This window comes from Ailuropoda melanoleuca, chromosome 7 (assembly GCF_002007445.2).
Source record: "Ailuropoda melanoleuca isolate Jingjing chromosome 7, ASM200744v2, whole genome shotgun sequence".
Taxonomy (NCBI): Eukaryota; Metazoa; Chordata; class Mammalia; order Carnivora; family Ursidae; genus Ailuropoda; species Ailuropoda melanoleuca.
Genome location: NC_048224.1, coordinates 111528466 through 111540018, shown reverse-complemented (window position 1 = coordinate 111540018; position 11553 = coordinate 111528466). Strand labels below are relative to the sequence as shown.

The 11553-nt window shown below is 37.7% G+C and overlaps 1 protein-coding gene across 15 annotated transcripts in view; it reads right to left on the bottom strand.

Moving 5' to 3' along the window:
* SCEL (sciellin) overlaps nucleotides 1-11553 on the bottom strand; it is a 187665-nt gene that overhangs the window by 89921 nt on the left and 86191 nt on the right. For 10 of the 15 annotated variants that reach the window (XM_034665334.1, XM_034665333.1, XM_034665336.1 and 7 more), the window contains 4 exons: nucleotides 8984-9043; nucleotides 5471-5487; nucleotides 5368-5419; nucleotides 197-265 (listed from right to left, as the gene is read on the bottom strand). In XM_034665334.1, coding sequence (XP_034521225.1) covers nucleotides 197-265; nucleotides 5368-5419; nucleotides 5471-5487; nucleotides 8984-9043 — 198 coding nt within the window. Of the gene's footprint in view, nucleotides 1-196; nucleotides 266-5367; nucleotides 5432-5470; nucleotides 5488-8983; nucleotides 9044-11553 lie in introns of all 15 variants that reach the window. The other 5 variants (XM_034665343.1, XM_034665340.1, XM_034665339.1 and 2 more) reach the window with 3 other exon arrangements.

The window sequence follows — 11553 nt, the reverse complement described above, 5'->3', positions numbered from 1 at the left end:
CAAGCAACAAAGGTTTTCTATTTCTCTAACCATGAGGAGAAATAAAGATATTTACTCCAGAAGTTTTGTGTTTAAAAAATAGAGGATAAGAATTTACAGAAAGATATCAAGGAGGACAGAAGAATTGTAAGTAAATAAGTTATGCTTAGAAAAATATTGTGCTTGGGTCTTTCCCAAAGTCAAAAGATACTGGTACCTATTGGTTAGTCGGTTATCCAAGGTATTGGCCTTATATGTTTTAGTGGCATCATTTCTGTCTGAGATCCTTTATAAAGAAACAAGACACAAGTTTGGATGAACATTTAGATCATTAAAGTCCTTTCAGACTGCTTTCATGAAAGAATAACTCCACAATATAATCTTCCGCTGGTAAAGAGATTTGTTTTCAGCTGTTACATTTTAGGATTTTTGCAATTTAAAAAAGCTACTTAAGATAAAATCCACCTATGAGGCTATTTTGATACAGTTTGGAATTTTTAAGGTTGATGCTTCTCTACTAGCCTCTCTGATTCATTGAACATTAACGCACTATTTTATATTCATTATTGTTTAATAATACAGTTGACCCTTCAACCACATGGATTGAACTGCACAGGTTCACTTACATGAAGATTTTTTCAATAAATACAGTACAGTATTGTAAATCTATTTTCTCTTCTTTATGATTTTCTTAATAACATTTTCTTTTTCCTGGCTTCCTTTAAGAATTCAGTTATGTATAACATACAAAATATGTGTTAATCAACTGTTTATGTTATTGGTAAGGCTTCCAGTCTATAGTGGGTATTTAAGTTTTCGGGAGTCAAAAGTTATATGTGGATTTTCGATTGCACCCCTAAACCCTGTGTTGTCAACTATACATCCAGCTAATGACAGTAATTCCCAAGTCTGTAAAAGGCAGCAATGAAAGACAAGTATTTTTTAGATATTTTGTGGCATAGACAATGCTATATGTTTACCAAACTAATTTTCTTTTCTTTCTGATCCACAAGAAGACCACATTTCCCATTCTTTATTGTAGTTAAGTCAGGACCGTGTGATTGAGTTCTAGACTAAAGAATGTGGGCAGAAATGTTGTCTGCTACTTCCAGACCCATAATAAAACCTCTCGTGTGATCCTCCATGCTCTTTCTTCCTCTTCCCACTATGGTTTTATTGTGCATGGGTTGAAGATGGCAGCATCAAAACATGAACTTAGGTCCCTGCGTCACTTCATGGAACTGAGATATCCCCTACTCTTCCAGCCTATCACACTGGACGCTGAAGAGAGTGAGCAGTAATCTTCTATTGTGTTAAACCATCATAGATTTGGGGGCAAGAGAGGGAACTTGTTAAAAGAATGGTGACATCCACCCTGGTGAATTACTTTACTTTGACTAACACATTTAGTTAATAGCCTCTACTGGCCATCAGAGGTTTTAATCCCTCAAATCTCAGGTCTCCTCAAGGAGGTCACATCTGGAAAAGGTATATTTGTCTCTTGTGTCAGAAAAGACAAATTAGGAATCCCGTGGTCTCCATGCCAATGGTGGTCTCTCATGACTGCAGATCCTCCTTCCCTTCCTTCCCTCACCTCAGATAGGAAGGCTCTTTCTAAGACATGGGCCTATCCTCTGGAGCATTCTACAGGCTTGCACAACACTAGGATGTAGCAAAATTAGGCTCAGGAAAACAAAAGGTCAGCAAAACTTTTCTGTTGATCCGACCCTATGGGTCTACTATTTCTCAAAACTTTCAATTTCACCATCAGCTTTAGTACATGGCTTTATATAAACTATTCCTGGAAGGATGGGCACTAATTTTTCCTCACTCTAAAAAAAAAATTAATATGGGAAAAAATGTGACTTAACTGTCATAAGTTTAAAACGATTTCAATTCCTAATGTCATCTTGATATGTGTAACTAAAATATTGGGTAAATAACTCTGATACATTAAAATGCTATGAGTCAACTCCAAACAAGTTTTTGTTTATAGTACATAATGCCACAAACTGATAACTCCTGAATGCAAAAAGGAAGGAAGATTGAAATCTTCCAGAGCTCCATATGCTCAACAAACCATTCAAAATCCAGGCATTAACTTGTACAGGCTCCTAGAATCCATGTACAAAAAACTCTTGTCTAAGGTGATCATCAGGCCAAGGACTGTAACTATATCCCCTGTGCTAACTGCTCCTGAGCCTCTGAGTTTATATTTAAAAGGCTCTGTAGTAAACCACTGTGGGTACCTTAAGTAAGAGGTCAGGTGACCCTAAATCTTGAATCTTAAATGTTCCTTGGAAACTCTACTCAGACTTTATAGCTGTCTATGAGACCCTAATACGAGATGAAAATAATCTTGGGAAATTGCTACTCTGGTTCACTGAAAACAACAATCTATCTAAAGCAAACAGAACCTTAATATCAAATATTCTCAAGGTTTACATAAAGGCAAGTTCTGATGTTAAAATTAAATGAAGTTAATAAAAATTCTACAGTGTAAGCTTATGTGGGCAATACTGCATATAATAATAAAAATAGCTACCTACTCTTTGCTGCTTATTGTATACCTTTTCCTCTACTCTTTAAAATATCCATACAAGGGAGGCATAATTATTTTCATTTTATAGATGAAAAATGGAATCTCAGAGAAGATGAATGGAGTCTAAAGAAGACTTTCTCTTGGCCACCCACCTAAAGAAGTAGGGTATCTCCAAAGTCTTTCCAGTAGGGCCCAATGTCATACATCTGATTCTGTAGTGTGTCTGTTTCAACATTCCTGTATTAGGTCAACACGTCTTCCCACACTTACTATTCGTCACCTGCACTATCTCTTCTATGCCACTAGGGGGATCAGCCTATGAGTAATAATGGAGAGAACTCTGACCCACCATTTCAATACATGTTAATTTCTTATTACTTAAAGAGATTAACTTTGTATTTCTCTTGAAAATTAAGTTTCTGCCAACTGTGATACGAAATAGGTTGTTTTGATAAGTGTCAATCTTGGAGACAGGAAATACTCAAATACAGTCATTTAGAGGTATAATCAAAAGAACCAAAGGAAAAGTTACAGTTCCAAAAGAGAACACTAGAGGTCACCACAACCTAGGTTTCCAAATTAAACCACATTGAGGATTTGGGCCCTATTGCGTGCTACAGACATTAGCATTGACTTATGTTTCTTTAGAACACTTCATACTTTTACCTACATATATTTTTTTAAAAAAGAGAACTCCAAATATAAAGCCAGTACTTTTCTCATATTCACTTAAAAATAAATGGATTATTATGGGGTATCTGGCTGGCTCAGCTGGTAGAACATGGGGCTGGCTCTTCATCTCGGGGTTGTGGGTTCAAGGCCCATGTTGGGTGTGGAGATTACTTAAAAATTAAACCTTTGAAAAATAAAAATTAAAAATTAAATGCATTATTGAAATACATATACACATGCATCCTGGATATCCTCTTCCTCCTAAAATTATTTCCTGTCTCACATTTGGAGTGGCCAGCATTATGAAAAGTCTGACTCCTGATAGAACTTGCCTTTCTTTCCTGACTCCTCAGTTCTCTCCCTCACATCTATTTCCACACTTAGAGAGATGTGGCATACTGCTGGGACTCAGGACTGCCTGGGGAATGAGCCGACCTAACACACCACCGAACCTCTGTGTAAATAAAGGAGTTCATCTCTGGCCTCATTTTCTAGGACATGAAATGAAGGATTTGGGCTAGACTGGTAGCTCTGAATTTTGGCTGCACACTAGAATCACACATCATAAGCTTTAAAAATGTCTGAGTCCCACCTCAGACTAAGTAAATCAGAATTTTGAGGGTGAGAGGTGGAGGGACCAAGTTATCAGTAAGGTTTAAAAGCTGTCTTAGTGATTCTAATTTGCAGCGGAGGCTGAGAATGACTTATTTAGGCCTGTGAGGCGATCTAGTTTATTGCTAATGTTCCAAGGCTCTGTCTTGACTGGTCCAATATAGATCTTCAGATACACAGCCTACAAAGGATTAGGTCTCCCACATATTTACCTTTCTTGAGGCATAATTATCTCACTTTCAGATCCATTCCTAGAAATAGGGTTTCCATCTTCAATTAATGGTGCAACAGGATAGCCCGCAAGGCCAACATGAACGGACAGTTATATTGACTCCTCTCTCCACTCAGTGCTGTGGAGATGAGATCTTGAACGTATACTTCTACAAACTCATTTTTTTCAAGGTTATTAATTATAAGAGAGAAGTTAACTCCTTAGGAATACCAGTGCAGATTAGCCTCTATTAAAGGAGACTGGTTTGAAAACCTAGGAATAGTACAGAAGTGTGTACATTTCCTACATGAATTAACACTGGCAAATACTGAATATAGAATATATTAGACCATAAATTTCAGCATATCTACTTAAAATGCAGTAAGTGGCATTTTTGTCTACAATAGCAGCATATCTGTGGCTACAGGGAGTGACCTCAACTGTCTATGGCCTCAGATGTCCATTGTCTAAACTCCAACTAAAAATGTTAACTTTGCACTTTATATATGCTTACTAAGTATCTCTATCAAATATGAGATAAAAATGTAATTTGTAGCATTTACATTTTAATCTAAATAGGCATTTCTCAGGGTGCCTGGGTAGCTCAGTCAGTTAAGTGTCTGACTCTTGATTTCAGCTCAGCTCTTGATTTCAGGGTTGTGAGTTTAAGCCCTGCATTTGGCTCCACAGTGGGTATGGAGCCTACTTAAAAGAAAAAAAAGACATTTTCCTAATTTTCCCCATAAAGATGAGCTCTTTTCCTCCATGTAGGAAGGAACAAACAATAGGCACAACACAACGGACTCATTCTATAGGCCATATGGTGGTGACTCTAGTGCCCACAAGAGTAGTTTCACTTACTAAAGTAAAGAGCTTTTATACTATAGTGGATCAAAACTATTTTATTATTAAAACTTAGAGTCTCTATAAAAACAGGAACAGCCATTTTTCCACCAGTGGGATGGAAAACCCAAAAGTTAAAACAAGAACTGACTATTCATATTCACAAAAATAACTAGATTCTCCATTTTAAACTGAACAGATTCCATGNTAAACTGAACAGATTCCATGTAGTGTCCACCCTACTTAGACTCAAACCATTTTCTTCAGAATTGTTCTTAACAATCTACTATTAGCAGGGTTTTTAGGAAAATAGCATGTTGAGTCAAGATTTTGTGAATTTTTAAGATGATAATTCAATCTGAATAGCCTTTCTGTCCCTGGGGATAAAATATCATGGTTCAAAACTGACTTTAGCTAACATTTAAATACCTCATGCTTGATTTTTTTTTAAAAAAAGGGATTTCATATACATTTTGCATTCTGCTTACATGGTTCAAAAACACCTTACCTGTCTAAAGTGTCATCAGATCTGTACCGACTAATTGTAGCTTTTGGTTCATCTCTCTCATTTANATCAGATCTGTACCGACTAATTGTAGCTTTTGGTTCATCTCTCTCATTTACTTTCCTGTAGCAAAAAAATAATTACAGAAAGATCAAATAAATTACCAAAAAAAGTTTATAAAATCTATCATGCCTTTGCTAAAATTTTGGCCTGTTTAGGTAGGAGATGTACATGTTACCAAGGAAAGACAGATTCAGAGTATCTAAATCTTCCAAGGTTTTGACTTGGATAGAATAAATTATGGCAAACTCAAATCCTCCTGCTAATAAAGGAATTCTTCTCTAGGGCCAACTATTTCTAACTACAATGTAACATATTCAAATTGGGGATAAGGATAGGCAAAACAACATGACATGCAAAGTGGTTAATAACTAATATGTGCTCTTATCAATACTGTTGACTTTTACATGATAGGAACTCAATCCCTTAAAATCAGCTATGTTTTGTTTGCAGAATTTTAGTAGCACCGTAAGCCAGCTCAACAGGCTGAATACAAATAGCTTTATTTAAACTTCAGCACCGTGGACAGGGTTGAAAAAAAGAACTTGCTGACCAAGGGAGAGGGAAGACAGGAAAAGAAGGAAACAGGAAAAGCTAGAAAGAAATGAAGAGAAGAGAGTGTGAGAAGAGAGAAAGGAGAGATAGAGGGAGGAGAGGAGAACAAAGGGGAGATAAGAGGAAGTAAGGAGAAGAGAGACAGAAGGCAAAGAAAGTTGAGGAAGACAGGTAAGCAGAACAAAGGGGAGAGGGAAGGAGACAAGAAAAGAAGGGAAGAGAGGATAGGAGGTTCAATAGTAGGAATCAAGATCATCAAAGCAAATGGGAATATCTTGATCAGACTGATCAATCAGCAAAAACAGGCTGTTTAATGCCTTATATAACCCTGTGATACAGGAAAAGCAAACTCTTTGATGAATTACACCATGATTTACTGTGTTTGCATTTCAAAGCATAATTTGAAGCTGACAGATTAAAGATATTGAATCCAAAAAAGTACTACAACAGTATATGCACTTAAAATTTAATTTTATAGTGTACTTTTATTAAGCAAATATTTGAAGGTAAACAACATGCAATCCACTGTGCTGATGACTGTGAGGAACTCAAGAATAAAAAACTATGGACTCTACTCACACAGAGCTAGAGAGACAAATTAGATATATACACCCAACAGCAGATAGTGGCCAGTGTCATAAAAGAGGTTCAGGGAAAGGACAAGGAAGTTCTAAGGCAAGAAAGTTTATTTCTAGGTAAAAAGAATCAAAGAGGGCTTCATGGATAAGGTGCAGTCTGAGCTGGGCCTTAGAGTATAAGCAGCTGTGAACATTTTCAAATGGAAGCAGAGGGAACAGTGTCTGTTAATACGAGAGAAAAGGAAAGAAAATTGCCTAATGTGATTCCCTAAGTTTCAAAGGAATCTCAGAATGAACTCACGGTCTAGTCCACCATTGTGTTGAATGCATGAATGCAAACCGGCACTGCAGGCCCATCTGACTCCCTTCGGTAAAACAGCCCCTTCTCAGCATCACTTTATGTCTCACTAGCTGGCTTTATTCTTTCTAGCACTTTATGGCAACACCACATATTATATTGTGTTTATTTATTTTCACTCTCTCCCCTCCCCCCACCTTCAACTAGGATGCAGGGTCTATGGAAGCAGGGACTTTGTTTTGTCCCCAGTCCTCAGGCTGGTGTCTGGGTCACAGTAGGCATCTCTGCAAGTATTTGTGCTGCCAGGCTTATTTGACAGGTTTAAACGATCCGGCAGAAGTTCACAGCGGAAGTTCTTAGTTCATGCCTACTAGGAAGCCATTAGCTAGGTGAGAGACTATATTGTTTATCTTCCCTTCCCTTTAGTCTTTTCAGTGTCTGCTTACATGGAGATTTTTAAACACATTGCCACTTGTGCTGGAAGCACTTCTCTCCTGCTTCATGCCCACCAGCTGCCCCTCCTGACTCAGAAACCCCTCCTCATCCTTCGAACAGCAATGTCAACACCAAAGACCATTTTCTGGGTTAACTCAGGCAGAGTTAGGCTTTCTTGTCTCTACTTCCATGGCACTGTCACCCACATCTACAATAGCACCTCCATGGTAAATTTTAGTCTTGTAGTCTATGGATCCATATTTTCCCAGAATGTAAGGGCTCCCTAAGGTCAAGGGTGGTATCTTTTGCATCTTCGTATTCCCAGGACCTAGCGCTATGGCAGCACGTAACAGATGCTCCAAAATGGTGTTAAGTGTCCATCAAAGTGGGTACAGCCTCTGTGAAAGGGCNATCTTCGTATTCCCAGGACCTAGCGCTATGGCAGCACGTAACAGATGCTCCAAAATGGTGTTAAGTGTCCATTAAAGTGAGTACAGCCTCTGTGAAAGGGCAAAAAAAGGGCCAAGTGGGCATCCATTTCAACAAGTGCAAGGAGAAAAATCATCTGCATTACCCTTCAAGGAACATGTATTTTGAGACGCTAGTTATGGGTCATAGGGAACACATCTCGGGCTCACACACTTTTGTTACTGAAGATAAAAGTTCAATGTACTGTGTCAGCCAGTATATATGGAGGGGAGTAAGCCAGTAAAATGGAGGGAGCAATTTCCACTGGTGGCTGGACTGAAATGATCAGACTCTCTTTGGTGAGATGAGAGCCATCTGAGAACAAGGCTGTAATCTTCAAAATCATGAAGACCAAGGAGAGGTAAAAGATAGTCACAGAACAATCGGTCAGATGAACTAAGGCTGGGAACTAGAAAACCAAACAGATAATTTGTGTAGAGGGTTCTAAGCTCAGTACCCTTATAACAGGTCAAAATTATGAACAGGTTTAAAAGGGTTTAGAAAAATTCATAAATAAAAGTTTCTAAAATATTCAAGTGTCTACTTTTTAAAGTCCATGCCATGAAAGACAGTCACTCTCCTTTACTAAATACATCTTGGTGACAGACAGACAGAGGCTACTGGACCAAATGAAACTTGTGACTGATAAATACTCAGGTTCTTCTGATGGGTGTGGTTGTTTGTGTGTGAGCATAAATGTGTTTTAAAAAGAGTATTATCTACTTATTTGATCCGTCTCAGATTATTTACATTATTGTGATTATGAGTTTTCTCTGAATTTTTCTAATTTGCCTGTCAGCCTTTTTGCCTCTAAGTATCATTTAATGGTTTTCCACAAACCTAGAAGTTTCTAAAAAGAAGTGTACCGCCCATACAGCAAGTAAACTCTGGGGCTGTTATTTCTGTATTTTAGGGTTCCTTTTACTAAGGTTCTGCGATATCTTTTCTGGTCACATTTCTGCGGCAGCCCTTTCTTTTTCCCACCCAGAGGGCCACCTCTATGGATTGATTATTTTATACCCCCAAGCTGTGGTTCTGGAAGCACGGAGTTGGAGAAGCACAGACTTTGCTCTGTGGAAGCTCCTAATGATATCCCGGAGTCTTCCAGAATGCCAGGGAAAGCCTGAGGCGAGCCGCAAATATTCAGCCTGTCTTAAACAAGTCTTCTCTCAAAACTATTGTCTTTGTGTTTCTGCTAATGATGTAACTTGTCTGAAACACCCACCTGTCCAAGGCATCATGGGAATTATGTCGGTTGAGCACCACCCTACCATAATTTTCATCTCTGTAAAGAAAAAAACACAACTAAGTCACATGGAAAGTTACCACAGTATTTGGTAAGCACTAAATAAGGGAGACAGAAAAGAGCTCACCGTTTAGAGCAAGGTTAATTCATTTTATTTCAGGCACAAGAAGACAACCATACATTTATTTTTACCAGTCTTCCCTTAAAAGTGGTGAGACTTTTAAGGTGAGTGAACAAGGTGAAAAGGAACAAGTTTGTCAGTACAAATGATCATTATTCTCATATATCCCACAAGATTTCCATTTGATTCAACCATGGAATGAGTGTTACTTTTTTTTCTATCACAGTGTGGGAACACGTATGTTGACATATACTTTGTGTACATTATAAGAGGCCTTATCTGCAGGAAGTCAAAAGCTTTCACAAACATGTCTTGAATTTAATTAAGTCCTTTATACATAGACATTTTCATCTGATGGACTTGATAGTTTTCCTTGACAAAAAGCGGGAAAATAAGTACCAATATCTATGGTTAAGAAGGTGGATCATTCATAGGAGATTTGGCCCATTTTTGAATCATGAGAACTGTTTAGTCCTTAAAAATAATCCTATGAATTAGGCAAAGAAGACCGTGTCATACCCAATTCACAGAAGAAAAAACTGATCAGAGGTTTTGTGGTTTTCCTAAGAACAAAAAATTAGTAAGTGACAGGCATGGATCTAGGACACAGAACTTTTTATTTCAAATCTTTGGTTTTCCTCCCAGTTAACCCTTCATACATAACTGTTCCTACATACATAGACCTTATACATAAAACCCCAAACCATGTCTTTCTTACTTTTTACAGCAGACCTGAAAGTACAGGCAATTTTAGGAAATGTCAAAACATGTAAGAGAGCTTTTGGCCTTGAACCAAGTACCTGAAACTTTTTCATGTCAACCCAACCAAACCTGAAATACCACATTGCTCCTGGTTCTGCTCCCCTAATGTTACTCAACACTCTGGAACTATTTATAATAAAGCTATACAAGAAACTAGTAGATAATTAAAAAGAAAGATGAACAGTGAAACTGAAACAATTCCAGCAAATTTACACCCTCAAAAATCCCAAGAGAAGTTTTCCATCTCTCTTGGTATACATTGCCTAAACTTGTGAGAGCGTAGCAGACACCAGACACATTCTGACCTGAGGAAGAATCATAACACACAGCCCAGACCTGGGCCAGTAGGAGTGGGGGAAGCATCGGAGCCCATTTCCCCTTCATTCGGCAGCTGCAATGCCATCCAAGCTGGCTTCCCTGGGCCTTTATAAAGGAGGCATGCCTGGCATAAAACCATCATTCCTACCAATTATAATTTGTCTTAGACATCTCTATCCTCACCCATCTGTGCAAATATTTGCAACACAGAATTTATGATTCACATTTGACATCACTCTACCTCTATGGAAAAATAAAAGTGCCATATTAGGCTCTGACAGAGTAGTAAATGTGTGTTACTAAGGAAATGATTGTTGTCCAAGAACGTTATCTCAAAAAGTCAATGTGAGTCTTTAAATACCCCTATATTCCCTTAAAATAGTAAGACTTAATAATAGAAATTAATAGACATCTTCATTTAACAGTTACAAGTACGTTCCTCAAATATCTATATATGGGCAGTTTAGTAGAAAGTTTAGAGTAAGTATCCTATAATGCAGAGCTTCTCATTTTTAGCGCTATGACGCTATGGGCTTAATAATTCTGTGTTGTGGGGAGTACCCCGTGCATTGTAGGATGTTTACCAGCATCCATGGCCTCAACCCACTAGATGTCAGGAGTACTCCTTAATTTTGATAACTGAAAATTTCTCCAGATCTTACCAAACATCCCCTGGGGATAAGACTGCCCCTGAATGAGAACCACTGGTGTAACAGAAAGACGATGGGTCATGTTAAAATCTCAACTCCATCACCAATAATTAATAGCTATGTGGATTGGACAAGTAACTTAACTTTTCTGAGTCTCAGATCCCTCTTCTATAAAATAGAGGATGTAATACCTGCCTTGTGCGATTTCAGAGATTTATAGGTGTTTTATATGTAAAGTGTGTACCTGTACATAAAAGGGAATCAAAAAACATACACATATGTATATATTTAATTTATACTAAATATACCTGGGCTGGACAAATGTTTATTGTAAATCTATGTTGACAATGAGGCAATACACCTAAAATTGTAGTTTTCAGATCTACAACATAGAGCTAGCAGAAGCAATGCTCAAAACAGACAAAACGTTCTTGATGGTAAATATTTTCCCTTGCAAAGTAATACCACATTTAGCACCACCTGATACCTAGAGATATATGACCACTGAGATTAAAATGAGTTGAGAATGTATTGATTTCACTTGCACACTAGAGATTTTAGGTAAATTATTATTAAATTTGTAAATTAGGAATCATACTATTATTTGTTTCAACTGACATGATGAACATGCATGAGGAGTCTCCCTACCATGGATTAAATATTACCTTTTGGGAAACTGGAAAGTCATGTTCTTTTCA